Genomic DNA, 27,968 nt, shown 5'->3' on the forward strand with positions numbered 1-27,968 from the left:
CCTTAAACAGTTCCCTCTGCAACCTGTGTCAACTGGGAAGCTTTCAATTACAACTAACAGACGCTACTTTTTTCAATTCACTATTGTTTGTCACCTTCTTCATCAAACTTTTGCCGCTTTCTGCATCTTTCTTTGGCCCAATGCTGCCTTATTTTGTAGCTGTACGCGAGAAAAATTCAGACGCCACTCTCAGAAATACTGCCTCATCAGTGCAGCATAGTGGGCGCCACACACAGAAGACGACAAACGACTGTGACTGGCAAAACTCATCGCCAACGCGTAGTAAACCATGCACACGGGAGGCGACGAACGTCTGTGACCAGCGACACCCGTGAGCTACGTGTTCACATCCAGAGCGAATTGTACGAGTCTCCCACGGTTTTTGTCAGGTGTGGAGGGGATTTGGGGTTATCAAAGTAGTTCACAGGAGGAAAAGCGGCTGGTGTTGGTCGAGTACTCTTGACAGTACCAGATCTTGCTAGTATTGAAGATAAACTTACATAAATGTCAGTGTAAAATGAACGTAAACTTATGTGTTTACTCTGGCGCCGACGAGTTCCCATGCCGCTTTATTCTTTACACCTCTATATTCTTTTTCAGAAATGTCAAATAGCTGCGGGAAATCTGACACGGTAAGTATAGCGTACTGATTCGCATCGTGTCCGCTCATTGGTAGATGAATGAAACTCCCGCTGATTGGTCCTCGTCTGGGCGACAGCTATGAAAAGTTGAAAATATTTCAACTTTCTCGGATCGCGTCGCAAGCCAGCGTGTGCAGGATGACACGCACGAACATAAACTTTCACACGCACGAATTTCGCGTGTGGCTTGGCTGGCTGGCGACACGCAATACTCGTCCTATCGTGCAGGTTCCATTGGAAATGAATGTAGGCGAGACGATGTCACCTGTCGTGTGTGGCGCCCATAATACCCACGCGGGGCGGGGGCAGGAGTTGGAATTGTTGTTCCAGAGTGTCCGCTTGGTAATAATAGCAATAATAATAATAACAAACAGCAACAAAACAGTCGTCCCTCACCACTTGGCAGTTCAAACATTGTACCCTCACTGGTATTAATTATAATAAATGATTTACTGTTTGGTGGTTGACTGCGGCCTATTATTAGATCAAAAAATGCATATTTAACCAAATGTGGCTTGTTATTGGCCTAAGTGAAGCATTTCAAGCATAAAAATGACAAATGTCTGAGTTAAGTGATGAACTGTAGTCTACACCGGCCACAAAGTGTCACTAGTCACATACAAGCACAAGACTTGATGGCCAGAACAACAGGCTTTTATTGCAGCGTTGAATGATCTCACAGCAAGCACCATAATAATAATGATAATCATGATCATAGCATGGACCCTGCCTCTCGCCCCAAAGTCAGCTGGGATAGGCTTCAGCATACCCCCGCGACCCTACTCAAGACAAGTAGCATAGAGGATGGATAATCATAACATGGCCTGCTGGTGTGGCCGTACTCCAGCTGAAACTCAACTCTGAATTCCTGATGTCACTTTCTGTCCACACATCCAGAACACACTTATTGAAGCACACATGAGCACAAGTCTTATTTTTGTCTTAAATGTCTTATTTTCTGGTATTATGTCTACTATATTGGGTAATGTGAGTGTAAAGGTGACTATAGGGGTGTTATTTCATGTGTGCAGGACTCCAGTAATGTTAAAAAGCATATTTAGAAAGTCATAAACAGGTTTTTTATGCTTTAACCACTAAAAGATTCCATTTCTTCTGGCTCTCAACGAAGGCGGTCGCATCTTTTCCCTCTCCTCTCCCTTATCTTCCCTGCTTTGCTTCTCACGTGTCGTCTTGTCCTGTCTCACACGTTTAAGAGCCTCTCTGTGCACTGCACTCCAAATCTAAATCATGGAATTGATCAACTGGTCTCTTCAAGCAATTGACAAGATCTTCTCAACCAGAAGCTCGGGTTCGGGTGAACCAATCTACCCTAACGGAACATTCACCGCCGGGAACGTGATGGACAGTTAGGGGAAGTGGAAGGTCACATGGCTGGCGACTCTTTCCGAGGAGGACAATGTAGACCTCCTCCTATTGGAAACCATGATAACAGGCCGGATGCTGACTGGGGTAGGCGCTGCCCTGGTCTATCGCAGAATTCGGAAAATGGAGGCAGCCTTTTCAACGCGCCCAACAGCGGTCCATCGTGACTGATATGGCGGGTAAAGCGGTTAGCTGAGACTCTCTGACCCTCCTCCTCTTCTTTCACAGACATCTGTTGTTTGTTGTTTGCCCGCTCACGGCCGTCTCCACGGCAACTGCTGCGTTATCGCCGTGTCATCCTGCAGTTCGAGGTTTCAAGATTGGGCACCAGGCGGGGCGACTTCACCAGGCCTACACACACATGCAACCAAGGACACTCACATGCACATGCACTGACACACTCCCTCCCTCATCCACCCGGTGCTGGTGGGCGGGATCCACACACGCGCCAAACATGGCTGCCTGCCGGCCTGTGCTGGAATCACCTCCACTCCCCTTTCCCGCCTCCCCTGGTGCAAGTCTTCCAGCTCATGTTGGAAAGTATGTTTATTCGTGTCTGTGTTGCTGGTCCCACACTGCATTTTGGAATCGTTTTTTTTCTCTCTTCGCCTCTCCTCTTGTTGTTCCCTTTCCTCTCCCCCTTTTATCACCCAGCCACCCATCCTGTCATATTGTATGGTATGTTGCATGTGTACGGACACGTGATTGCACACTTTCACTTGGGTGTGGTACAAGTGACCAGTAAAAAGAAATAAGAACTCTACTCCATGGAAATTCACTTATCACGGTCAGGTGTGGAACCAGTGAACCTGGATGGAAGAGGGATCACTGTAATCATCATCATCATCATAACAAATTCAAGCAAAAACGCTCATGACTTGTTTCTTGTATTCCAAAGTCTTAATACTTGGTGGAGGTTGGGTGAATGTGTACTTTGTACAACACAATGCCAGCACTACGTGTCTACTTGCTGTGTTCTAATAGGTGTGTATAGGTGTGCAGTAGTACGTGTTTAGTATAAGTGTGTAGTAGTAGTACGTGTGTAGTATAGGCGTGCAGTAGTATGTGTGTAGTATAAGTGCGTAGTAGTAAGTGTGTAGTAGTAGGTATGTAGTATAAGTATGTAGTATAGGTGTGTAGTAAGCAAGTCGAGGTCAGGGATGTCCAAAGTGCAGCCCTCCTCATATTCTAAAAATAAAATACATTCATGAATTACTGGATATTACCCATGAGTACTTATGTATATGAATGTATATTGAAGTGTATTTGTGCATTGTTGTCTATTCAGTGTAAAGACATCCAGCTAATGTTCTCCTCTAACTGATCTCATTTTGGTTGTCAGGTGAAATGTTGTAACTAAAGTGTGGTGTTAAGGGCAAAAAGGAAGAAAAAAAGACTGATGATTTGATGTATGTCATTTAGATGTATTCTTTGTTTTTAGTTCCGCTGTGATGACGTCACGGGTGGCAGGGCGTTGACGTCACAGCGTTGGAGGAGAAGCAGGAGGAAAAAGTGGACATTCGAAGATAAAGGAAAGCATGTTGAAATGCTCTTAAGGAAAGCTGGCATCGAATGAGCTCCATTGGGTGTTAAACGGGTGAGTTGGAGCACAGAATGCCGTGAAAAGAAGCTTTTTTTCCATCAATGAGGCCGCGCGGAGGGTCAACATCTTTGTTAGCTGCTGGCTAGCTTAGCCGATAGCTGACAAGCTAACAGACGAGCTAGCTTTCATTTCTTGGAACCAAATCCATCGATTACAGATATGAGTGCACGGTGTGTATATTTGCTGTTCATTGAGTTGTCGCATCGCGGGGACGAAGCTGGTGGGGGGCTGCCTGCTAGCGAGCTAGCGTTAGCATGCTGCTTCTGGTTGGTGAAGAGAACGGGTGTGTATCGACAATAAACATTAAACATTCCGTCAAATGGTCATATTTGCACCCCGCTGCCAGTGGCTTCGATACCCGGTGTGCGCGCGGCTTGTTGGCGGGAAAAATGCGAGGCTAAAAGAAAGCAGAAATGGCTAGATAGCCTTTTTAGTCGTATGTGGACGGAACCGAGCCCTGCGTGACAATGAGCTCGGGTGATGGCCGATGGAGAACAGAACAAATGTGGACTGTGAAGATGCTGGCTTTGTCCCACAGATGTGTGCTGGAGACGGGCCAAGGTCAGGTGGGGGTGGGGGGGTTATTGACTGCGTGGGCGTGCACGTCTGCGAGCAAGACTAAACAAAAGCATAGACATTATATTTAGAACTTGTTTAACAGCAGTCTTTCATGGTTGTCATGGAAACACTCCTGTAAACATGTTGCTATTTCCTGACCTGTCAATCATCTTGGATAATGTTTGCCCAGGCAGTGGGTGGGGCTTCTATCATCTTGGCTAAAGTGTCATTTTTTCGACTAAAGTCTGATGATTGATTGATGATGGATTTGTTTCGTTTCTCTTTCCATAGTAACGCCCACTGGCCCGCACCACCTGCCAGGGGCGGGCCCCACTTGGCCGTTGGGGAGAAGATGGCGGCCGCCCTCCACCAATGAGCTAAGCCCCTCCTCCACATCCTTGGGGTCACCGTCGGTTGCAGCGTGGTGACTCCTCTCCTAAAGACTGGCAGTGGACTACTATGGCAATGCATGATATGAGTGGTGCCAAGGGTTTCCCCTGTAAAGAATGTGATATGGTCTGCCCCAGTACTCCCAGTCTTCTAGAGCACATGAAAGCACATTACCAGCAAGCAGAAAGTGCACGTTTTGAGTGTGAACAGTGTGGCCGACTTTACAAGCACGCAGCTAGCTTAGCCAACCACAAAAAGTCTCACGAAGTGGGCTCCTTCCAGTGTCCTGTTTGCACCCGGACCCTGCCCAACGCCGTGGCCCTCAAGAACCACCTTCGCATACACACGTTGTCCCCAAGCAGCGTGCACGCCGAGGAAGAGAGCGAGGAGACGCCAGAGGAAGGAGGTCATCACGAGAGGGACTACACCCTTGCTCAGGACCTCCCGGACAGCTTTGGTCGCCCTCTTCTGAACAACAGCGCCCTGCAGGGTCACGAAGCGGACGAAAACGACAAGAAAAGTTCCCCCGGGTCGGACGACGCCTGGGACCGACCGTTCAAGTGTGACCAGTGCGACAGAACCTACCGGCACCACGGCAGCTTGGTGAACCACAAGAAGTGTCACCAGCAAGGAAGCTTTAAGTGCTCCGTGTGCTTCAAACAATTCAGCAACCTGGCCGGCCTCAACAGCCACGAGAGAACCCACTCCAAGTTTAAGAACCCGGCTGCGTCCATGGTGAGCAGCAGCAGTAGCAGCAGCCTCCTCGAGTCGGAGCGCCGTGCCGGCAGCTCTCAGCCCACCCAGAGCGACGCCACCAACACTTGCTTCTGCCACCTGTGTCAGATCGTGCTGCCCAACAAGGCCGACTTCCAGGAGCACGTTCTCCTGCACAACACGACCTCACCTTCCCTTGGACTCTCCCGCAGCTTCCCTGGCATCATGCCCCATAATCTGAGTACGGTTCGATCTCCGGCCTACACCCCAACGCTTGGGGACCCCTTACCCCTGCCGCCTTTGCCCGCTGATAAAAGGGGTCCCTATGACCCCATCATGGGCCCTCCTGTCAACAATCCCATCTACACGTGTGCGTACTGTGGCGCAGGACATCCTGACTTGGAGACTCTCAAAGTACACTACCTGACGCATGACCCCCACTCTGCCTCCCATGGCCAGGATAGTGCCATCCTCAACTCGGACACACTAAGTTCTGGCTCACAGGGGTCGGTATCGTCTCCTTCTGGAGGTCGCGTGGCCCAGCCCAGTTCTCCTGAGGACGTGGAGCGTCGCTTCAAGTGTGGTGAGTGCGGCAAGAGCTACCGGCACGCGGGCAGTCTGGTCAACCACAAGCGCTGCCATCAGACGGGTCACTATCAGTGTAGCGTCTGTTGTAAACAATACCCTCATCTGGCGGCTCTGCACAGCCACCTGCGAAGCCACAAGGGGCGCGCCTCCAACCAGCCTCTCAACGACGGCAACGACTGGCTATCTCCAGAGCCGCTCACGCTGGAATCTCAGCAGAGTTATGTGCAGGAGGGCAGTGGCACCACCACTCCCATCGCGCTTCCTGGAAACCTTGCTGACCCTGCCCACTTTGTATCGGATGGAGGACACAGCAACGCTTTGGACTCCCTCGAGTTTCACGACCGCTTTGACAGCAGCTCCATTTCCCAAAGCAGCTCGACTCACCGACAGGCCGACCGCCACGTGTGCGCTGACTGCGGTGAGATGTACGCTGACGTGTCTGGTATTAAGACACACATGTGCCCGCGCCGTGGTCAGCCTCCTCCTCCTCCTCAGCAGCAGCAGAGTAACATGTCCAACGGCTTTCTAGGCAACATGAGCTACCATGGCACCAGTGCCACCTCCATGGCCACTGGCAGCACAAGCAGCCTGAAGGAGGGAAGCAGCCAACGACCGTACTCCCAGACTGGAGGTAAGAGAATGGCCAATGCTGACAAGGATGATGATGATGACGGAGAAGTATACCAGTGCTCCGTGTGCGGGAACCACTATGCCAGTCTCAGAGCCCTTCGGAGCCATCTGCGGAGTCATGCCAATAATCCCACTGGTCCTGGACCGTCCAGCCTGGAGCAGGATTGGAGGATGATCTGCTCCACATGTGGACAAAGTTTCTCCAGGAAGCAGGACCTCCTAAATCATCAGCTAGTCCACGGCCCGCAAAGGCCAGACGGCCAGCAGCAGGGCATCGGAGGCACTTCGGCCAATGGCGGGGACAAGATGGACGGCCGCAGCCACATTTGTGTGGACTGCGGTATGTTTTTTGCTGACCGTCACCACCTGATCACCCACCTGTGTCCTGGTAAGAATCGGGCCAGCTCAGTGGCTAAGCAGGGCCTCACTGGAGCCAAAGGGATGTCTGGAGGCGAAGGCATCGGCGGTGGGGTTGCAGGAGGAAGCCGTGACTTTGCCGGGAACGGGCGTAGGCCGATGATGGACCAAAGTGACAAACCCCACAAGTGTGAGCAGTGCGGGCGAGGCTACAGACACCCGTGCTCCCTCCTAAACCACAAAAAGTCTCACAAGACAGGTGTGTTCCGCTGCTTGGTGTGTCAGAAACGTTACTACAACCTGCTGGCCCTCAAGAACCACCAGAGGACTCACTTTGATCTCAAGAGGTACGGTGCCATTTCACAGGAAGTGCCAGTCAACCATGTACACTCGCTGGCCACAAAAAAGGTTTAATATTTGTTTGGACCGCCTTTTGGGACAAATGAACACGTCTTTAAGAAATGACCAAGTGCATGATTTAGCATGAATAACTAACAAGTGCTAATTGGCTTACCTATTTGCTTCAGTCCTGGTGCTACCTTTCTTTTGGCCAGGCAGTGCAGAACCATGATCGCTTGTTAACTTGTCATTCTGGTTAGAAAATAAAGTCCTGGTTGTTTTAGACAACATCAGCGTGTCCTAACCAACCTCACGCCATTCACCAGGAGTGAAACATCTATCCCTCATCTCATTTTTTGCTCCTGTGCAGAGTTTGTACTGAATTCTCACGCGGTACACGTTGTGTGAGGGACAGGAAGCGTTTGTCGCGTTGTGCGTGTACTCGGTAATCAAATTGAAAAGGCTGTGCATTCGGTGCTGGAGCGGAAGTCCAGGCGTTCACAGCACCTTCACAAGCCCCAGTAGCGTGCAGAAAAGCCACCATGAAAGGTGTGGCACAGAAATGCACAGGGCACCCCCACAAGTGCACAACGCAGCCTTTGGCTAGCGGAAGTCATGGCTCGTGCTAAGGAGAATCCTGATTCTTTCATCGTTTGGGAACACTTGCGGGTGAAATACGTATGTCAGGGTGTCCAAAGTGCATTTGCAGACGGTGGCTTGTTTTTTATTGGCCCACAGCACATTGCAGAAATAATTACAAAATGGAGCAAAAGGCACAATCTACCAAAAAAAAAGCTGCCATGTTGATAGTACGACTAATAATAACACTAAACTTTGTCATTAAATATATGCTGTACATATACTGTGTATATAACTTTGGCCCACAAAATGAGAAATATCAAAAGCTTGAGCAGTTTGATGATTTGCATTTTACTGTAATGGAATGAATTCTGGTCCGAAGCGCTACATATGCACTTCCTGTTTGTGACACATGGGTGTGTCCTGTAGCTGAGAGCGTGCATACATCGTGCATGTGAGAGCAGGTCCGGTGGAAAATAATGAAATTCACCTTTGTCCATTCTGGCTGCAGGCACAAGTGTGAAGAATGTGGAAAGGCCTTCAAGATCCAAAAACAACTGATTAACCACTTACGTCTCCACGAGGAACACCGGGCCAAAGGTCTGGTTCGCACCGGCCCAAATGTTTCACGCTTCCAGCAGTCCGGACCATCTCAACTGCAGAGCATGCGAGGGGAGTCATCAAAGGGCCCCGCCATGAACATCAAATATGCCCATCAGGGCTTCAAAAAGCCCTACTCGTCTGCCGGAACATCCAGGCCACAGAAGTTTGACCCGGCTGAGAGTGGACGGCGGCCTTTCGCCTGCGAGGAATGCGGAAAGACGTACCGGCATGCGGGCAGCCTGGCCAATCACAAGAACCTCCACAAAATTGGCGAGTACCACTGCAATGTGTGCAACTCCACATACCCCAACAGGCTGGCCATGAAGAATCACCTGCGGCTCCACTTCGCCCAGAAGAAGCACAACTGCCAGGAGTGTGGGAAAGGTTTTCGCACCCAGAGGCAGCTGGCTACGCACACCACGGCCGGCCTGTGCAAGGGCCCGCAGGGTCCCGGCGCACAGATGGATTTCGAGTGCGACGGCTGCTGCGAAGGCTTCCCCTCAGCCGAAGATTTGGCGGCGCACGACTGCCCCGCCCAGCACCTGCCGTCGTCCTCATCGGGCGGTAGCTCGTCCAATGTCAGCATGGAGAGGAGCTCAGTGGACCTGGACTCGGACGAGAGGCCCTATGCCTGTGACCTCTGCAGCTGCGCCTACAAGCACGCCAGCTCCTTGCTCAACCACAAGCACACGCACAAGACGGGCAACTTCCGCTGCAACTTCTGCGACAAGCCCTACACCAACTACATGGCCCTGCGCAACCACATGCGCATACACACGCAACGCAAGAAGCACATCTGCCACACATGCGGGAAAGCCTTCCGCCTTGCCCGCTTCCTCCGCAACCACCAGAAGGTTCACGAGGAGGGCGCCACGCCCTTTGGCTGCCCTACCTGCGGGAAGAGCTTCCAGGGGAGGTCGGGTCTGGCCAGACACCGCTGCGGGGACAACCAGGTAGGCATGGAAGTCAGGAGGAAGCCGACCGCCGCCACAGGAGAAGGCGAAGAATGTCGGTACACGTGAGTTGTCCTCAATTGTTTGTCATTCTTGGAAGTGAATTAGTGACCATGAATTTAGATCTCCACGTGTCTATTCCAGGTATATGATCTCCAATCCGGCTTCCTTGGGACCATTCGCGTGCCGGAATTCGGATTTTTCTGAAGTTTGGACAAATTGAATTAGTGGAGAGACCAGATAAGTCATCCCCGTTTGCTTTCAGTTAGCATCCACTATGTCTTCTTCTTTGTGTAATGTTGTGTGTTCTTGTGTGTAGACTAGTTTAGGAAGGGGGTGTGGTGGGGGCGCAGCTCACTGTCTCAGTGCTCACATGCAGTGCAGCCACTCCCCCTCATCGAGTTGGCCACTCTGAGCTCTTAACTGGCTCAGCCGGATTCCAGATCATATACCTGTATGAGGTGCTCGTCCACGGCCGCCTGCATCTAACCGCCCGTGTGTGTTGTGTGCATGCACAGGTGTGACCAATGCGGACGCTCCTATCGCCATGCCAGCTCCCTCCTCAACCACAAGAACACCCACACGCTTGGCATCTACCACTGTGCTGTGTGCCTCAAGACCTACTCCAACCTCCTGGCCCTCAAGAACCACCGCCGCATCCACTCGGAGACACGGCGCCACTGCTGCCATGACTGCGGCAAAGGATTTTGTGTTTCCTCGCAGCTCTACAATCACCGGCGAGTGCATCAGAAGCAGCGGGAGCTGACCTGCATCTCATGCCAGCGCTCCTTCCCGACCCGGGCCAGCTTCCGACTGCACATGGAGATCAGCCACGACCAGCCACCCCAGCCCCAAAGGCCACGCCCCCCCCGTCACCAGCTGAGCTGGGGCTCAGGCCTGGACCTCACTTTGATGCAAGAGCAGGGACTGCACCCCAGTGCCCACCAGGCGCTGCCCAGGGCGCACGTGTGTGACCAGTGTGGTCGGTCCTACCGCCACGCCAGCTCCCTCGTCAACCACAAGAACAGTCACAAGACCGGAAGCTTCTTGTGCAACTCGTGTCACAAAGAGTTCCCCAACCTGATGTCCCTCAAGAACCACCGCCGCATCCACACCGAGCCCAAACGCTACGAGTGTCCCGAGTGCGGCAAGTCGTTCCGCGTGTCCACGCAGCTCATCTGCCACCGCCGCATGCACACCAAGGAGAAGCCCTTCACGTGCACGCACTGTGACAAGCGCTTCTCGTCCAAGTCCAATCTCAGGCACCACATGAAGGTGCACTTGGCACCAGCCAATTACCGGGGCCTGCCCCGCACCCCCTTCATTTAAGTATGCATTCTCTTGGGGCCGCGTGCTCCACAGTGACACGCCCACCTGACAATACTGGAGTGACTCACATGAAGGGTGGAGCCAAGGCAAAGACGTTGGAGATGTGGTTTATCTTCACTGGTGGCCTTTGTCACGAGTTTTCATGTAGGGGGCGGAGCTTGTTTTTCCTTATTTTGTGCAAGACAGGTGGCTTACGGACCCATAGCCCCTCGCCCGACCCCCCGCCTAACACTTCTCTAAATGGACAGTGGTGGTCACATGACCACCTTGTATCTATGTATCCTTGATTTTAAATGTCGCAGTCACTTGGCATCTTTGGCCTGAGTTGAGGGCTTTTAGGCGTGTCTTTCAGGAAAAGGACTACAGCTCCGCGTCCTCGCCACTGACCTCATTTATTTATATGATTAACAGGTGTAATAGTGTGTAGTGGTCTTTAGAGCTATTACCATAAGCCCTCCACCCCGAGTCTAAAAGGGACTTTGATGTAGCTTGCTGTATTTATTCTTCCAGCGTTGGACGAGCAGTGGTGCTAGCTTAGAAAACAAAAGCGTCATGTGATGTAAGCCACCACCTTTCACTTTGTTTGTGCGCTTAGTTTCAGTCATGTGACACCGTCAATACACTTTTATAAACCATTTTTTGATAACGTATAACCTTCACTGCTGAGTACTGACAATAAAAACACCTTAGCGTTAGCATGCTTGTCTGCGTACCGCAAAATACGCCAGAACAACCCGTGTGGTGTGTGACATCTCGCCAAGCTAGACCCCTGACAGCATCTCGTGTGTCTGAAAGAAGAGACTTACCTCCCAGGCATGCACAGCAGGCTCCTCCCAGTCCTTCATGGTACAACTTTTAGCTTACACCCCACTCGTTTGCGCTTAACTTCCTTTTACGCTTCTTTCACGCATTCACATACCTCATGTCATCTTGTCTATCGATACACGCACACATCATGTAAACATCTGTGTCTCCATTCACACACGTATGTCCATTCACACACACACATCATGTAAACATCTGTCTCTCCATTCACACATGTAAATCCATTCATCTGTCTCTCCATTGGCACACGATTGTCCATTCACACACGCATTGTGTAAACATCTGTCTGTCCACTCACACACGTATGTCCATTAAACACATTATGTAAACATCTCTCTCCACTCACGTATGTCCATTCACACACACACGTAAACATCTCCAATCACACACATAAACATCTCCATTCACACACGTATGTCCATTCACACACACATCATGTAAACATCTCTTTCCACTCACACACATCATGTAAACATCTGTCTCCATTCACACACGTATGTCCATTCACACACACACATGTAAACATCTCTCTTCATTCACACACATGTGTCCATTCACACACACACATCATGTAAACATCTGTCTCCATTCACACACGTATGTCCATTCACACACACACACATCATGTAAACATCTCTCTCCACTCACACACATATGTCTATTCACACACACACACACACATCATGTAAACATCTGTCTCCATTCACACACGTATGTCCATTCACACACACACACATCATGTAAACATCTCTCTCCACTCACACACATGTCTATTCACACACACACACACACATCATGTAAACATCTCTTGTCTCCATTCACACACGTATGTCCATTCACACACACACATCATGTAAACATCTCTCTCCATTCACACACGTATGTCCATTCACACACACATCATGTAAACATCTCTCCATTCACACACGTATGTCCATTCACACATCATGAAAACGTCTCTCTCCATTCACACACGTATGTCCATTCACACACATCATGTAAACATCTGTCCATACACACATGGATGTGCATTCACGCACACGTGACCTAAAGCTCAAACGTACATGATACACAGAACATAAAGTGTCCTTGAGTCTTGTAAAGACGCTGGATAAATGTAGACTATTATTAGCATTATTTACATTAGTAGTAGTAGTATTACATAAAGCTGCATCCATCCATTCACACACACAGCAAGAGGGGGCGTGGCTTTGAGCAGGCAAACAGGAAGTAGTAGACAAAGAGCAACACTGAACAATCCTTTATTTATTCATGTTTCAATATTTGTGTATTTTTTATTTGAAATTAAAATGTTGGACACACTTATAAAAGACAGCATCTGCATAGAGTTGTCATCTTAAAGATCCATGGGGGGGGCAAAGAGCGAGAGTTCGGGGGTGGGGGGTACTTGCACGTCACGTGAACTAAACAGAACAGCCAACAGCAGAACGAGAGAGGGGGGGACTGTTGCGAATCTTGGGGCGTGTCTTAAGTGTGTGGGGGGGACAGATCGCTTTTACATTACACTACACACACAAACACACAAAAAGAAACAGGACACAAGTTGCATTTCCTGCCAAAGTTGAGGGGAGCGGACGCCTGTCCCCCTTTTTGTCCGTCTGGTGGGCGGAGCTCTTGTGTCTGGCCGCCTCCCCCTAGTGGCGCCTCCTGTATTGCACACTTATTAAAGGTCGGCCTGTGGGAGGTTTAAGGGGCGGGCCAAACAGAAGCCAATAGATGGCGGAGGGCTCATTTGGCTACACCAATGAAAGGGGGTGTTGACTAAAATGGAGGGAAGCACTTTGATCAGAGGAGCCAGTGGGCGGAGCCTCTGCTGCTGGGTTACTTTTGGGGGCTGAAGAGGACGCGGACGTCCAAGACTCCATCAACTTTGTCAGGAAGATAATTCTACATAAACATGCAGGTCATCTTTTGTCTCTTATTTACAATAATTACATTATTGTTTATGTTGACAACAACCAAGTCTTTCCAATTGGCCACGTGCCCCCTCCCCAGACTCTTCCTACTAATACTGACTCCCCGACGTTGTCACGGCAACTAGGAGGAGTTTTGGAAATTGTTTCAGGAAGACAAAGAGCTTCACCGTCGTCATCAGGACTACAAACATGGAGGGCCGCATGCTAACGGCCGGTTGGTCTTTGGAGCGGTCGTCTCCGGGCGACTCGGTGAGCTTTGGTTTGCGTGGCCAACGTGAAAGTGACTTGTGTTGTTGTGCTCTTGAATGTTCCTTCCCGTCACTCGACCAACACACATTCCCGGGGGAGGGGTAGGGGAGATGTGGGGGTAAGGAACCATCATGTGAAAAGAAGCAGGAAGCGAGCTAACGTGCTAACAAAGGCGGAGCCAATGACCAGTAAAGTGCACAACATGGCGGCAGGTCAGGACACGAAAAAACATCACCATGCAAACTCCACAACGCTTTGCATGCCTTTTTTTGGAAAAAAAAAACAAACAAACATAATATTTGGACTTGAATAAGAGCTTTTACAAGGGTGGGGGTGGGGGGCTTGATCCACACCGTCATCTTTCCAAAAAACAAACGTCAACACAGAAAGACAGGAATACCAGGACACGCCTTCTACCTTCATGCCGCCATGTTTGCGTTTGTTCAGGGGACGATGATGGCGTGCACACACACACACACACACACACATATCAAAGACGCTGGCTGGTGCTACGACGACGTCCTCGCTGTAACTACAGTGACGTCAACTTGATCACCGCTGAGCGGTGTGGAGAGGAGCTCTGATTGGTGGACTGGCGGTGAGCAAGGAGGCGGGGACAAGCGTACGTTTCATTTCAACACAACACGAGAGCAGAGGCGCAAACTTTGGTGAATACACATGTTGCTTTTGGTTTTGGGAATCAAAAATGAAACAAACTCTCTTTTTGTCACGTCACGCTACGCTTTTGTTTGTCACGAAGCCACAACACTACATCTACAGCTAACAGCGCTAATGACTACACAACACGCACTAATTCAACAAAGCCAATCCCACTTCCTGTTCGCGTCCGAGCCGTCACGCCAGATGTTAGCATGACTCGCTACGCCAACGCTAACAATGCATTAGCTTCCAGTCACTTGTCAGACAACAAGACTGACAGTTATTGCTTGAGCGCCGAGTGCAGTTTGTAACATTAGCGGCGTTTGTTAGTCTCACAGGGAGTGTGCGCCGCTAACGGCGGCCTCAGCGGAGGCCGGTGGGCCTTTGTTTCACAGAACCGCGACAATTCTACCTGATAGCGTGCCTACATCAACAACCGCTATGCTAAAGGAAGCAAAGCAAAACGTGCGCTCGCTAACACACAATGTTTACAACATGCACATGTATTTTGGGGGGGGGGGGGATTAGCTTCCTGCTCCAAGCGTCCCAGTCTCAACGCTGACACCACTCCACAAAAGCTAAGCTAAAGCTAAGCTAGCATGGTGTAAGGGGACGTGTGACACGAGTAACGTGTGTGCATCACATGACTCTAGGAGGAGGAGGAGACTCTCCCGGTTGGTAGCACCTGTGTCACCGTGACGACCACAAACACACTCGGCCAGATGGCGGTGACAAGGACGGCTCAGGCGAACTCAACAGGAAGTCACGGAACACATGCACAAAAACAGCAGCACCACGGAATAACGAGTCAACAAACGTTCCCCATGGAAAACTAAATATGGTCGCAACGTTCGGGTGGGCGGGGAGACGTGGCGTCTGCAGTCAGGGGGCGGGACGAGTCGCGCTTGTGTCTAAACTGCATAGATTGACTCTCCCTTGAGTTCCACCCCCCCTGACTCCACCCCTCCACCCCTCGCATCACCTGGCGGTCAAAGATAATGCTCCAGACACCCTCCCAGCACCCCCTCCCCCTACCCCAGTGGGGGGGAACGCTTTGAACGCTGACTGAAGGGAGTGACCATTGAGGGGTGGTTTCAGAGCAAGGTTGGACCCGCCCTGCTAACGTGGGCTGGGTGGGGCGCTTTCTGCGGGACGGCATTCGTTAACATTCCATACATGCTCACACTATTCCGGAACTTTCCATCTAGAACCAGGTGGGCATTCTAGCGAGCAATATGGCTGCCAGAGTGCTCGTCCCACAGACGCCCCGCCCAGTGGTGCTCACCATCACCGTCCTCCCGAAAGCAAAAGTTGAGAAGACAGAAAGAAAAAACATGTAGCTGGCGCGTGCGTAGCTTGCTATGTTTACATCGATACGTTTACCGGAACCGTCCGTTTACACTGTGGTGCGTTTGAGTGTGTTTGATTTGGTGGGAATGTTGGACCTCGGCCCACCCCAAGAATGTCCCGTTTGCTGATTGGTTATCTTCTTGCATTTGTGGTTCAAGTTTTTGGGCTTTTTCCTCCTCCGTCTGGCGGTCGTCATGGCGACAGGAAGCTCAGAAGCCCAGCGTCCCACCGATAGTTGATGCCAACACCACGCCCAGGATGACGCAGCAGATGATGATCATGATCTTTTTCTGCGGGCGACACAGGAAGCACGCTGCCACGTCAACACAAGCATCACGCCACTAACGTTGCTTATCTAATCTAATCTAATCTAATCTAATGTGTCATTGACAGTCCACAGCTGGGACCGCTCACAGATACCCTGATGAGGACACACCCTTAATAGAAAAGTCACAATGTAGCCGCCCTGGGGAACAATGTATAGTATAGTATAGTAGTATAGTATAGTACTTTATTAATCCCACAGCAGGGAAATTCACTTGTTACAGCAGCAAGCAAAATACGCAAGTAAAGAATGCATAGTGACATAGTGACTACAACATGGTTTAGGTGGTGCAGGTGTTGTAGAGCCTGACAGCGGTCGGTATGAAGCGGTAGTCACCTTGGTGCTAGGACCCAGGGGGAACAATGATGCTAGGACCACTAAACTCTATACATGGAATGGCCCCGATCGCTTGCTGCGCATTGGAGGCCTGAAGCCACCGGAAGTATAGAAGTCGCCATGTTGTTTCACCCAAAACAAGAAAGCCTAACAACTAAGAGGAGTTCGAGATGCCGTCTTGTGCTGCTATTAATTGCACAAATCGTGATACTCGTAAAAATCGCGAGAAGGGACTTACATTTCACAGGTAGGTAAATGCTTATAAATAATAAAAATAGTTAAAAACAAATAGATACTTTAAATCTGTAAGCATCTTTTCATCTAAGTAGTTGTAAATGAGCCCTTATTCTCCTTTAGATTTCCACACTGCAATGCTCAACTTCTAAAGCAATGGGTAGTAAATATGCGGAGAGACAGGTGGATTCCTGCAGCCAGATCGCAACTCTGTTCAAGTCATTTCACCGAGGAGAACCTGGACAGGACCGGCCAGACTGTTAGATAAGGACAAAATGCAGTTCCAACAATATTTGACTTTCCTGATCATCTTCTAAAGGTATGCTAGCATTTAACTTTGATACTACGTAGATCCTTATTGTAACAAATACCTTGTGAACACTGAAATTGACTTGTTATGCATTGTAATTTCACACCATAGAGGTAGGAAACAACTTAAACTGGAGGGAAATTTTGAGATTTGTGTCTATTAAATTTACTCTGTTTCAATGGAATTTTTGTTAATTTGTGTTCATTTTTATACCGAACCATAATAAATGTAGTGAATGAAGATACATGTATGTGTATGTGTGTGTGCTTTTTTTGGGTGACGCAAGAGGGCCGACCAATGGCTTCATGTGGTCAGCAGGGACGCCCCTTCCAGTCGTATAGCGTTCAGTGGCTAGGACCCAGGGGAACAATGTAGCCGCCCTGGCACTAGGACCCTGGGGAGAAGTGCAAATCCTGGGTGGACTTTGGTTGCAGATGATAAAAGTTGTTAGCTGCTAAACCACTGATCTGTATTATATATCTGGATAGCTCATACGTCGCACGCCGCCGTGCAAGCCGCTGAAGCCAAAGAGACGCCATCTTACTACTCACATCTCGACTACATTGGCACAGCGTACATAGTGTACAAAGCAGATGAAGAGGCTCGCAGAACATCTATATTTTACATTAAAAAGCGGGGAGATTCTCCCATTCCTTCAAGTAACGCAACCTTCGTCCCTTAAAAACCATTTGATACGTTATTCTCTATCTTTTGGCTATATTAAATGTACTTTTCCCCTTCCAATTCTCATTGCCTTTGGGACAAAATTCTACTGTGCACCCTGGCTCAGCACTCCCCTATAGCAATGATAGTTTTACTCCTCTAGAAAGAGATTTTCATTTGAACTGCATATCCCATCCCTTTTTTCCACTAAAATCCATGGTCATGATCCTTTACTTTTTATTCTTACTTTCATACAATTCACTATGCTCTCTTCTGTATAAAATATAGTGACTTTGGACAAGTTTTAAAATCATTTAACATTTTGCAGATTTTTTGTTGTTGTTTGTGTAATGAAATAGAAATAACCTCTTTTCTGATATAGAAATATATTTGAACAAAAACCACAGGAACAATACGTGATAACCATAAGGTGTAATAACCATAAACACATACACCCACACAGAAAAAAACAACACTGAAACAAAACCATAGACAATACGTTGTTTGCAATCTCAAACGTACCGGTATGCATGTTCAGTAATATTATTTTCCAGAACATATCATATGAATGAATCCTTTTACGTCAGTCATTCAGCAGCAAAAAAAAAAGGTTGTTTATCCAAATGAAGGGTCATGCCGGGTCACTTGTATGCAAACTGGCTTGCTAACTGCACTGTATACAATGCCTGGTAAGCATCATGGAAGCACTGAGATTCTCCCTTTCCTTCAAGTAACGCAACCTTCGTCCCTTAAAGAAATACATATATCATGATATAACAAAAAAGTACGTACATTTCCTCTTAGCTATTATAGAGCTATATAAACCTATCAATTCTGGACGTATATTTAATCAGAGGAATTTTACACGATCGAAAATATCTGAGAGATCGACAGTGCAAAACCCTTAAATGATCAATCATAAATCTACATTTCAATCATACTTACAGGTGAAATGTTCGTCCACAGCCTTTGAACTGGCGATTTGTGCAGTTAATAGCTGCACATGCAGGCATCTTAAGTCGAAATTTGTGTCCAATCCAAATTAACAAAATAAGTTCACCACGAATGCAAAAGCTTGTCGAGAAGTGTTTCTTGCGAGTAGCAATATGGCGGCCGTGTGGCTTCACAAGTCATCGCCAATGAGCTATCCAGATATATTATACAGATCAGTGTGCTAAACCTTGTGCTAATGATGTAACATGCTAACTTTAGCAGAGAGCAAACGGTGTAAAGAGCGTACATGCAAGTTGACAAGTCAATGATTGGCTAGCGTGCTAGCTAAGGATACTTTAGTTTTAGTGAAACATGTCCAGGTAGACATATCTCAGATTGAAAACCCCTGGGTTTAGTTCAAGTTCCTGTTGTGGTTCTGGTTCGGTTGTGTCTGTGGTTACCTTGCGGGCTTGGCTCTGGTACTTGACGGCCTTCTTGGTGTCGGACACGGCTCGCTCCACGTAGTCCACCGAGTGTTCCACGTTGTACTCAATTCTGTCGATCATCTCGCCCTGGAAACGCAGCACACGTAAGCGGGTCGACTCGGCGAGTCGGAGCTGTCGCCCAGCTGGCGTACCTGACTCTCCACCAGCATCGCCATGTCCACAAACATGTCGTGCAACTCGCGGATGCTGTTCTCCAACTTGATGATCTCAGTGTGTCGAGTCTCAATCTCGTTAAGAGCCTGTTTGGTCATCTGGGAGTCCATCTTGATCTGGGGGGGCAGTTTACGCTGAGTTAGCAAACTACAGCGGAACCAGTCTGACGAGCACCATCATTGACAGGTGAAGTCATTGACAGGTTATTTCATGAACAGGTCAAGTCATTGACAAGTCACTGACAGGTCAAGTCATTAACAGGTTATGTCTTTGCCAGGTCAAGTCACTGACAGGTTATTTCATTGACAAGTCATGTCATTAACAGGTCAAGTCTGGTTGGCACAGGTGACCTTTGACCTAGGACAGCAATGTTTTCTCTGAGCATCATTGGCCGAAGTCAATGTGTGACATCACAGATGGGCGTGGCTTTAACCAGCACAGCTCAGATGTGATCAAGGCAGCAGGTCACATGACCCTCTAGTCACATGACCTGGGCTTTTGGTGCTTTTAGGATGAAGGGGCGGGACAATGTGAGGTTGCCCCTTCAAATTAAAAGCTGGTGCAGCATCCTACCCTCTGGTGTGACGTGACACGGGCCGTATTCACTTGATGTGTCAGCGCACCCGGAGGCTGTGAGCGGCCATGTTGGCGAGCTCAGGTGCGGTGCTTACATCATCGGTGAAGATGGCCAGCTTGCCACTCTCCAACATGTCCTCCAGCTCCTCGTTGGTGGTGGTTCTTCCAGCTGCGCACACACACACACACACACACACGGGGGGGTTAGCACACGTGCATGTCGTGTGTGTGTGTGTGTGTGGGCGGGCACGTGCGCACTCACTGATCTCCAGCTGTCTCTGGATGCGGTCCTTGCAGCGGTCGCGGTATTTGGACTGCGTGGTGTTGTACTCGGTCATCACTTCCACAAACTTGCGGGACAGTGTGGAGTGCTGCGGGACCACACACGCCATTGGTCAAGGGCGTGTCCAGCTTGTGCTCGCGGCCTCGGTGCCGACTCACCTGCGTCTTGCGGATCCTGAGGTCCGCCGAAGATCTGTTGAGGCCTTCTTCCTGCTCGATGCTCTGCTCGATTGCTGCAAGAGGGCACACTTGTGCTTTTATTGTGAAAAAGTAAACATGGACATGTCACTTCCTGGATAGAAACTACCTTTTAATTTTGAACGAACTTTATTTGCTGTCTTCTTGATGTCAGCTGTGAGATCCTCCAACTCCTGTTTGGTCTCTGCAAAAGTCACATGACAACCACTTCCTGTCAGTGTGTAGCATTAGCCACATGCTAGTTAGCATTAGCCACATGACTGTTGATGTAACCAAAAGGTAAAGAAACATTCCTAAGCAGTGCTGTGCGCGTGTGTGTGCATGCTCGCTGCAGTCATTGAGATTTATGACAACTGCAGCGTTGTTGAGTTGCTGCAATCAGCGCTTCCACCTCCATCCTCCTCTTTGTGTTTCATTAGCATATCTCCCATCACGCTGCATTTGGTCTCCAGAATTTCAAAGTAAAATGTCTTTGTGCTGGAAAAATGGGGGTTGACAGGAGGAGAAACAAGTGGGTGGAGTTTCATCAGATGGACTCACTTGTAGCGCTGGACGCAGATCACTTGTGAGGTTAGCATGCAACGTGCACACGCAAAGAAGCAAGGAAGGCTTTGAGAAACAAGGAATGATGGGAGAAAAAAAAGACGCTTGATTACGCAGCAACATGCACAAATAAAGTCCAACATGCATGAAATCATGATTGATTCATCTAACATGTGATTGGCCATCGTTGCAGACACTCAACAGGAAGTGGAATTGCGTACGTGAGCTATTGAGCATTCCTGCACAGTTAATACTGCAACTTTTATTTTTATCTTCACTAGTTTGTAGAAACAGGAAGTGAAGTGTGAGATGTGGAAAGTTTAGCATTAACCTCCTCCGTTGACAACTAAGCCAACCTATTAGCCTATTAGCCTTGTGGACCAAACTAGCAGGATGCAGTGTAGTCATCTCTGCTTTGTGAACACTGCACACAGCAAAGACATGGAGCAAAGGCTGCCATCATATTTCCATACGATGGTTATGTTGAGTTTATTTGGACATCAGGTCAACATCAGGCTTATTGTGGAGAACATTTCTTCTTTTGGGTCATTGAATGCATGCAAACACACACACGTTTGTTTCAAGTCAGCATCACAGTCTGCTCCTGCATCGTTCAAATGAAAAGGTGATTAATCAGGAGTTAACCATCTCACAATTAATCACCATTGAACATTTGCTTACTTTCGTCAGGGTTGGGTGCAGCCAAGATGGCGCTGTGCTGCTTCTTCACCTGCTCCACATCTTCAGACAGCTTCTCTATACAGCCTCGAATCTCCTCCACCTGACAACACAGGAAATTATGTCATCACAGTCCCGTCCTCATCACGTCCATTAGTACGCGGCTCAGCGGACAGGAAGTTGCTGCTGATGCGTCAACCCCATGTTGGAAGGCACCGACCGTCAGTGAGAGGAGGTGAGGTTGAACTTCCTGGAAGACGCGTCACATTCGTCTTGCAGTAGAAGCCATGCCAGCCATGTGCGTGTGCGTTACCTGCTCAAAGAACTCATCCATGAAGTGATCTCGGTCCACCTGCACCACCTCCTCGTCATCGTCGCTGTCCTTAGCCTGTCAACACAAAGCACGCAACACATGAAATGCCCCGCCCCAACCATCTCTGGCCAATCACTGCACAGAAAGCTCAAGAAACCACATGTCTGGTCATAGCTGATAAGCCCGGTAAAACACACACACACGCACACACACCATGATGTGATGTGGAAGGCAAGAATGCCCTTCACAATAAAAGCCTGTGGAACAAGATCTATTTCCTGTTTCTATTTCCTGTGTGCACAGTCGCACATTTGACTTCTTCTCTTTAGCACACCCAAAAAACACATTCATGTACATCCAAGTAGAAGATCCAAGTCAGGTCACCACTAGCCCAGTACGACCTGCCGCAGGGCCCAGTTGTCACATTCTCACCGGTCTTCGCAAAGGACATGGCGAGGAAGGTGGCTGGACACGTAGACTTTATTGATCCAAAAGGGAAATTTCTCGCTTGCAGTCAGTGGTGGAGCTACGGGGTGGCCAGAGGAGGCCATGGACACTCCCACGACTGGGAGACAATTTTGAAAAACGCGGCTCTGCATGGACAAAACAACCTGTCCAGCCTGGCCAGGATTACACCAACACCACTCACCTACAAACCTATTCCACACCTGGAGAGGACACCACACCTGGCGAGGACATTCCACCTTTGCCACCCATGTAAACACACGCAGAGGGCAGCAGATACTGGGTGAGCCATCTCTCCATTTGTGTAGAGTGCAGCACCATGGGTTGAGATTCTCGAATCTCACTGGATAGCTATCGTTCATCGCAAGGTGGGCAACCCCCAGCCAGTAAGGGGCAGCCCCGCCACGGTGTGCCGTCCTCATTGGGTGCACGGGATTTAGTAACCATGTGAAAAGCAGACTGCAACACAAATCAACAAAGGAGACCAGTTTTGAAACTGGGATGTTGGACGGTCTGGACCACATAAAAGCAGTTACTTAATGCATTCAACTGGTTGAAAGATATCAATATCATAGTTACACTTGAATAATAACGTTTTATGGCCATTTGTTATTTGAAAGTGTGCTTGATGTGCAACATGTATTAGTTGTGTTAGTAGCATGTCAGTATTATCATTGGGTCTCTGGAAACATGACAGCCAATCAACCAAGTGTTGAAGGCGGGACTAAGAGAGAGACGTTATGCACTCCGAGACATTGTAAAGTAGTAACAAATAAGGTTATCATCAAAGGTGGACTGACATTGAGTTAGCCAAGCATGGCACATGTGATGAGGCCTGGTGTCATCCTTCAGCATTGAGATGCGTATCTAGCCAAAGCTAAGGCTAATTCCACATGATGTAGTGTTTCATGGTCGCTCAATGGAGTTGATGTCCTTCAAGGAGATGATGCTTTCCCGATGGATGGGTTTCTGTGGCGGGCCTGCTGAGTGATGCTGCGCTGCCTTGCCTCGCTATTGGGTGCTGAGTGTGCTGACATCAAAGGGATCATCTGAAGACTGCATATCCACTCGTGATCCGGTATCCCTCACCGCTCATGAGGATGTGTGAGTGACTTATTGTGCACGTGCTTTTATTTTGTGCTCTTTTCGAGAGAAGTGGCCATTTTGGTTTGGAGGCCTCACCACACCCAAGTACCGACAGGCCTGCGTCTGGTTTTTCAACTGGGAAAGTACATAGTGGTACTATTTGGGCACTTTGAGTTATTATTTGACTGGAGGTGTAAATGTATGTTCATCTTTTCTATTTCAAGTACAGTTGTGGAGGTCTTTATTCCAATTGAATAAGAATTTACATTCCAAATGATACAAGTGTACAAAACACACAAACTCAGGTCCAGTCTCATTGTATCAACCACCCCGTCTTTTATGCATGAACCTCATGAGACCTGGCTTACATTGAGAATGGTTGAACCAGTCAGCGGAGGTTCTTATATGCCCCACACACAAAGGACATGTTCTAGGAGACCCTTGAATCCATCGTCAGGAACATCCCCAGCAAGGAACACGTTGTACTTCTGGGTAACTTCTATGCCAGAGAGTGGGTGCAGCTCATGACTCGTGGTCACAATGAGCAAGGATGGACAGCGACTGCTGGAGCTGACCTCTTCATCACCAACTTCCACTTCCACACCAAGCCTCAGCACAGGTTTCCCAGAGACAGCCATGCTCTAAACACTAGCGCCAACTGGATTTGGTCCTGGTCTGGTGTGCTGCCATCAAGAATGTTCGTCACACACACTCCTTCCACAGTATGGACTGCAATCAGACCACTCGTTGGTGTGCTGCAATATCAGGCTGCAACCAAGTCATTCCATGGCACAAAGACCAAGGGGAGTTCCTTTCATCGATGTCAGCAAGATTCCTCAACAAGACCTCATTGGGACGTTTACTCAGGCCTTTGAGAAGGAATTTGGCGCCTTGCAACTTTGACTCTGCTACAAAGAAGTGGGAAGCTGCACGACACTATACCCACTATACACCATACTCCCTTGTTAGCATCATAGCAAAGCCTTTGCAGAAGCTGGCAGAACGAGTCTATCCCGAATTGCAGTGAGCTGAAAGGTCAATGATAGACTTCTCCCTTCACCGACTCCCGGAGTGCAGAGAACAACAGAAGCCTCTCCATGTTCCTTTCAAAGACTTCACCGAGACCAAACTCTTGTCAGCATAAGCGGTCTCTTCCAGATTCTCCAAAAGATCAGCGCCCACCAAGACTGCAGAGCATGATTGAATCCGTCCACACGAACATGAAGGGAACAGTGAAGTTTAATGGCAGCGTCTCCATGCCCTTTGACATCCGCAGCGACGTCAAACAAGGGTGCGTCCTTGCCCCCACGCTCTTTGAAACATGCCTTCAGTACAGCATCAGAGGAAATCTACCAGTGGACCAGATCAGGTGGCAGGCTTTTCAATCTTGTCTGCCCCAGAGCCAAGACAAACGTTCATGAAGCCCCCATCAGAGACAAGCTGTTCGATGACAACCCACACCCAATAGGAGCTTCAGGCGCTGAGGGGCTGTTTCAACAGACCTGCGAGGGATTCACACTAACTATCAGTCTGAAGGAGACCACCGACCTGGGCCAGGACACATTGGAACTGGCAGCCATCACCATCGATGACTGCACCAGCTCATGTGTCTTGGCTCAACCATCAATAACAGCCTCTCCTTGGACACTGAGATTGACAAATAGATCAGGAAGGAAGCTTGCACACCTCCCTTCACGAGCCTGGACCAACCCCAAACTGACAAGAACACGATGGCAGTGTACAATGCTTGTGTCATCAGCACTCCTGTACATCTGCCAGACGTGGACCATGTGTGGCAGGCAGGGGAAAAGACTCAGACAGTTGGCATCTGAGAGGAGAACCAAAGGTTGTCCACAGGATCACTACAAGGACATTTGCAAGAGAGACATGAAAACACTTCACATCAACACCGAATTTGGGAGGACCTTGCACCAGGTTGGAAAACACCCTGAACCAAAAGAGAAAAAAGTAAAACAACCAGGGAGCACATTTAAACAGCAGCTTTGTGACACTCATCGTTTGTTCATCGCACGTTGAATCTGCCCATCATATATTCTATCAGAACCTTCAATAAGGAACATCACTGCTAATCAAATGAATGTACATTTCAATAAGGGGGGGGGGGGGGGGGGGGGGGGGTCAGAGGCGAAGATGAAGACAGTGAAAGTGGGGGAGGGGCAGGGAGGGCATGGAAGGGGGGGATGGGCAGGATGGAGTCAGCAGCCTTTACGGGATGGGGGAGGGGCAGACCAGCCATCTCCAAAATGTCTCCTATTAAAATCAATTTCCTTTCCTTCTATCCTTTCCTTCCTGTGATGTCATGCAGACGTGGATCAGGAAGTTGTCATGGAGGTGTTAACATGATGGGTGGGTGTGTGTGTGTCCACGGGGGCATGTGAGTCCATCTGCTCTGCTCTGCTCTGCCAATTGTAAAAATGTGGGCGTGGCTTTGCCGAGTAATAACGAGCTGTGGTCAGGTGTTCGCCACTTAGCGCCACCATCTTGGCAGTGCAACGCCTACAACACATTGGCAGCCATCTTGGAAGAATACTTGACGATTACGTACAGCAGGGGTGCCCAAAGTGCGGCCCAGGTGACATTTTTGCAATGCAGACGTTTTTTTCCCAGATATTGTAAAAATACAAAGTATGAGATGATGATTCTAATTGGCTTTGTCAGCTCCAATCTTCTTGACCTACTTTTGATCATCTTCCACGCTCTGCTGCCCTCTACTGTTTACTTTTCTTGTTGCAGACTGGGCGGAGCCACGAGACACACCTGGAGCCGCTGGCCCCGCCCTGCGTGTCTATGCTGGTCTTTATTCTACTTCCTGTGTGCTAGGTTTTATCGTTTTGTCTGGTGATTTGCCTCAGTGCAAATGCACGTTAGCATCCTGACTCCTTTCATCTCTGCAATCCTCACTGGACACACTTTGGACACTCCCTATGTCCACCTTTGACCCCGGCTCGTGGTTCTGTTCTAGGTCCGGCCCAGGTCCAAAACCCGTTTGCCTCCTCCTGCTTTCTTCCATAAAGAAGAAAATTCATTCTTTGTCTTTCTCATCTTCTTCACCAATCAACACCACCAGCTCACACCTGATTGGTTACAGCTGTGACGTGTGTGCGTGCGCTTGTGTTGAGAGTCACATCAGCAAACGCACACAGGAAGTGAGCAGAGAATCACGCCAGCATGTGAAAGTGACCTCGTGCACTCCGCCATCCACGGCTGCTTTGCCCTTGACTTGACTTGGCTAGAGCGTGCCCATGGGCACATGCTCACGCACACGCTCTGTGTGTCAGAGAACAGTTGAACATTCCAGAATATTCTCTCCACAGGAAGAGAAAGTGAAAGGTGTGGACCATGTGACAGGAATTAAATGACATGATGGCCGATGAACTTCATGCTAACAAATCATTGCACTTTTTGATAAAGGCGTGCATCACAGCATATCATAGCATGAAAAGGCCAACGCAGACTCTCACTGGGCCATCAGAACCGGGTCGGACCTTCAAGCCTCGCTACTTGCTTTGATGGTGTTACTTCCTGTGTGATTTGATTGTATGCCGAAAGAAGAACTGGCGAGGAGCATTCATCATTCCAACGGTAGCGGTCCTGACCCGATACTGCACGTGCTAGCACAGCTAGCCGCTAGCATTTACCGATGACGAGTCAGGAAGCCACTAGGGGGAGACGTGGAGGATGATATTGATAGATATTGATGGAAAGATTGATTGATGGGAGAATGGTGTAGGTGCAGCAGGTTCCAATGCGCCCCCCCCCCGCCCGCAGGAAGCATCAGCTGTTCCAAAGACGGAATGAAGAAAGCGCCACGTAAAGGGTGAGGCTGTGGAATAATGACAACCCCCCCCTCAGGCCACTATGACCCACTGAAGGGGGGGGGGGGGGGTAATTCCGAGAAAAAAAATCTGCATTTTCTTCTTCAGGTCATCCTGCGCGCGAGCGCAGCTCTCTGGCCTCGTGCACGCGGCGACGCGCGCTCCACACGAGCGCACGAGGCCTCTGCGTCGGAGCCCGGAAAAAAAAGGCAAAATGTCACGTTCCAACACTGACGTGACCCCCGCCGCTCACGCGCCTCGCGCACACGCGGGACAATCAATCACGTGACAAAAGGTCCGTGGGAAGAAGGCGCGCGTGCAGCTCTTCATCGTTCAATCTTCATCATCACTTTGTATGCACGGCGTGAAGCTGTACGTGCACTAGGCCGCGCCACGCGCACGCAAGAAGATGTAAGGATGTAGGAAGCAAGGAAGAAGGAAATGTCATCTTACACTCCGCAGTTCCGCCGTGCGATCCTTCATGGCTGCTTGACGATGAGGAGTGGGCTCTCCTGTCGGGGAGGGGTAGGGGCTTTAAGATGAAGAGTAGACCTGCTCTCGAGGGGGGCGGGGGGGGGGGCTTCCGACGCCTCTGTCGTCGTTTTATCGAGCAGAAAATTCCCAAAGAGGATGTCGGCTTGATGAAGAGGAGCAGGATTGACAGAGGAAGAACGCGACGTGCCTCTTCGTCTTCTTCGACGGATTGGTTGCCCCCCTCCTGTGATCTTTAAAGCGCCTCGTGTGCTCCAGCTGCCCCCCCGGCTGTCCTCTTCCTCCTCTTCCTCGTCGGTGCGGTCACAGTGTGGCCCCGCAACGCAGCAGCGGGACGAACGAGTGGGGGAG

The 27,968-nt window shown here is 49.3% G+C and overlaps 2 protein-coding genes across 5 annotated transcripts; one reads left to right on the forward strand and one right to left on the reverse strand.

Moving 5' to 3' along the window:
• Positions 1-310: 310 nt before the first annotated feature.
• On the forward strand, positions 311-12,827 carry si:dkey-89b17.4 (zinc finger protein 646). Of its 3 annotated transcripts, none has more exons than XM_054758796.1 (5): positions 311-362; positions 3,466-3,621; positions 4,477-7,211; positions 8,294-9,403; positions 9,857-12,827. In XM_054758796.1, the coding sequence occupies exons 3-5, from the start codon at positions 4,645-4,647 to the stop codon at positions 10,665-10,667; spliced, it is 4,488 nt and encodes a 1,495-aa protein (XP_054614771.1). In that variant the 5' UTR covers positions 311-362; positions 3,466-3,621; positions 4,477-4,644; the 3' UTR covers positions 10,668-12,827. The 3 variants fall into 3 exon arrangements, with proteins under 3 accessions (XP_054614771.1, XP_054614772.1, XP_054614773.1); XM_054758797.1 differs by lacking the exon at positions 311-362 and adding an exon at positions 9,483-9,578 and having other exon boundaries at positions 9,855-10,004; XM_054758798.1 differs by lacking the exon at positions 311-362 and having other exon boundaries at positions 8,294-9,338; positions 9,857-10,001.
• Positions 12,739-27,968, reverse strand: stx1b (syntaxin 1B). Of its 2 annotated transcripts, XM_054758805.1 has the most exons (10): positions 27,579-27,968; positions 21,739-21,813; positions 21,429-21,528; positions 20,314-20,388; positions 20,166-20,239; positions 19,987-20,095; positions 19,820-19,893; positions 19,127-19,264; positions 18,951-19,061; positions 12,739-15,978 (listed from the first exon to the last, which is right to left on the reverse strand). In XM_054758805.1, exons 1-10 carry the CDS (start codon positions 27,606-27,608, stop codon positions 15,898-15,900), a joined length of 867 nt encoding a protein of 288 aa, XP_054614780.1. In that variant the 5' UTR covers positions 27,609-27,968; the 3' UTR covers positions 12,739-15,897. The 2 variants fall into 2 exon arrangements, with proteins under 2 accessions (XP_054614780.1, XP_054614781.1); XM_054758806.1 differs by lacking the exons at positions 21,739-21,813; positions 27,579-27,968 and adding an exon at positions 20,745-20,813 and having other exon boundaries at positions 21,429-21,520.

Source organism: Dunckerocampus dactyliophorus, chromosome 18 (genome assembly GCF_027744805.1).
Source record: "Dunckerocampus dactyliophorus isolate RoL2022-P2 chromosome 18, RoL_Ddac_1.1, whole genome shotgun sequence".
NCBI lineage: Eukaryota > Metazoa > Chordata > Actinopteri > Syngnathiformes > Syngnathidae > Dunckerocampus > Dunckerocampus dactyliophorus.

Excerpts from the sequence above, each read along its gene's own strand:
- si:dkey-89b17.4 (XM_054758796.1), top strand. The coding sequence starts at position 4,645 with ATGGCAATGCATGATATGAGTGGTGCCAAGGGTTTCCCCTGTAAAGAA. Across the intron at positions 7,212-8,293 it reads ACTCACTTTGATCTCAAGAG|GCACAAGTGTGAAGAATGTG; the intron begins GTACGGTGCCAT and ends TTCTGGCTGCAG. Across the intron at positions 9,404-9,856 it reads GGCGAAGAATGTCGGTACAC|GTGTGACCAATGCGGACGCT; the intron begins GTGAGTTGTCCT and ends GTGCATGCACAG.
- stx1b (XM_054758805.1), bottom strand. The coding sequence starts at position 27,608 with ATGAAGGATCGCACGGCGGAACTGCGGAGT. Across the intron at positions 20,096-20,165 it reads TCAGGATCCGCAAGACGCAG|CACTCCACACTGTCCCGCAA; the intron begins GTGAGTCGGCAC and ends GTGGTCCCGCAG. Across the intron at positions 19,265-19,819 it reads TGGCCATCTTCACCGATGAT|ATCAAGATGGACTCCCAGAT; the intron begins GTAAGCACCGCA and ends CTGCCCCCCCAG.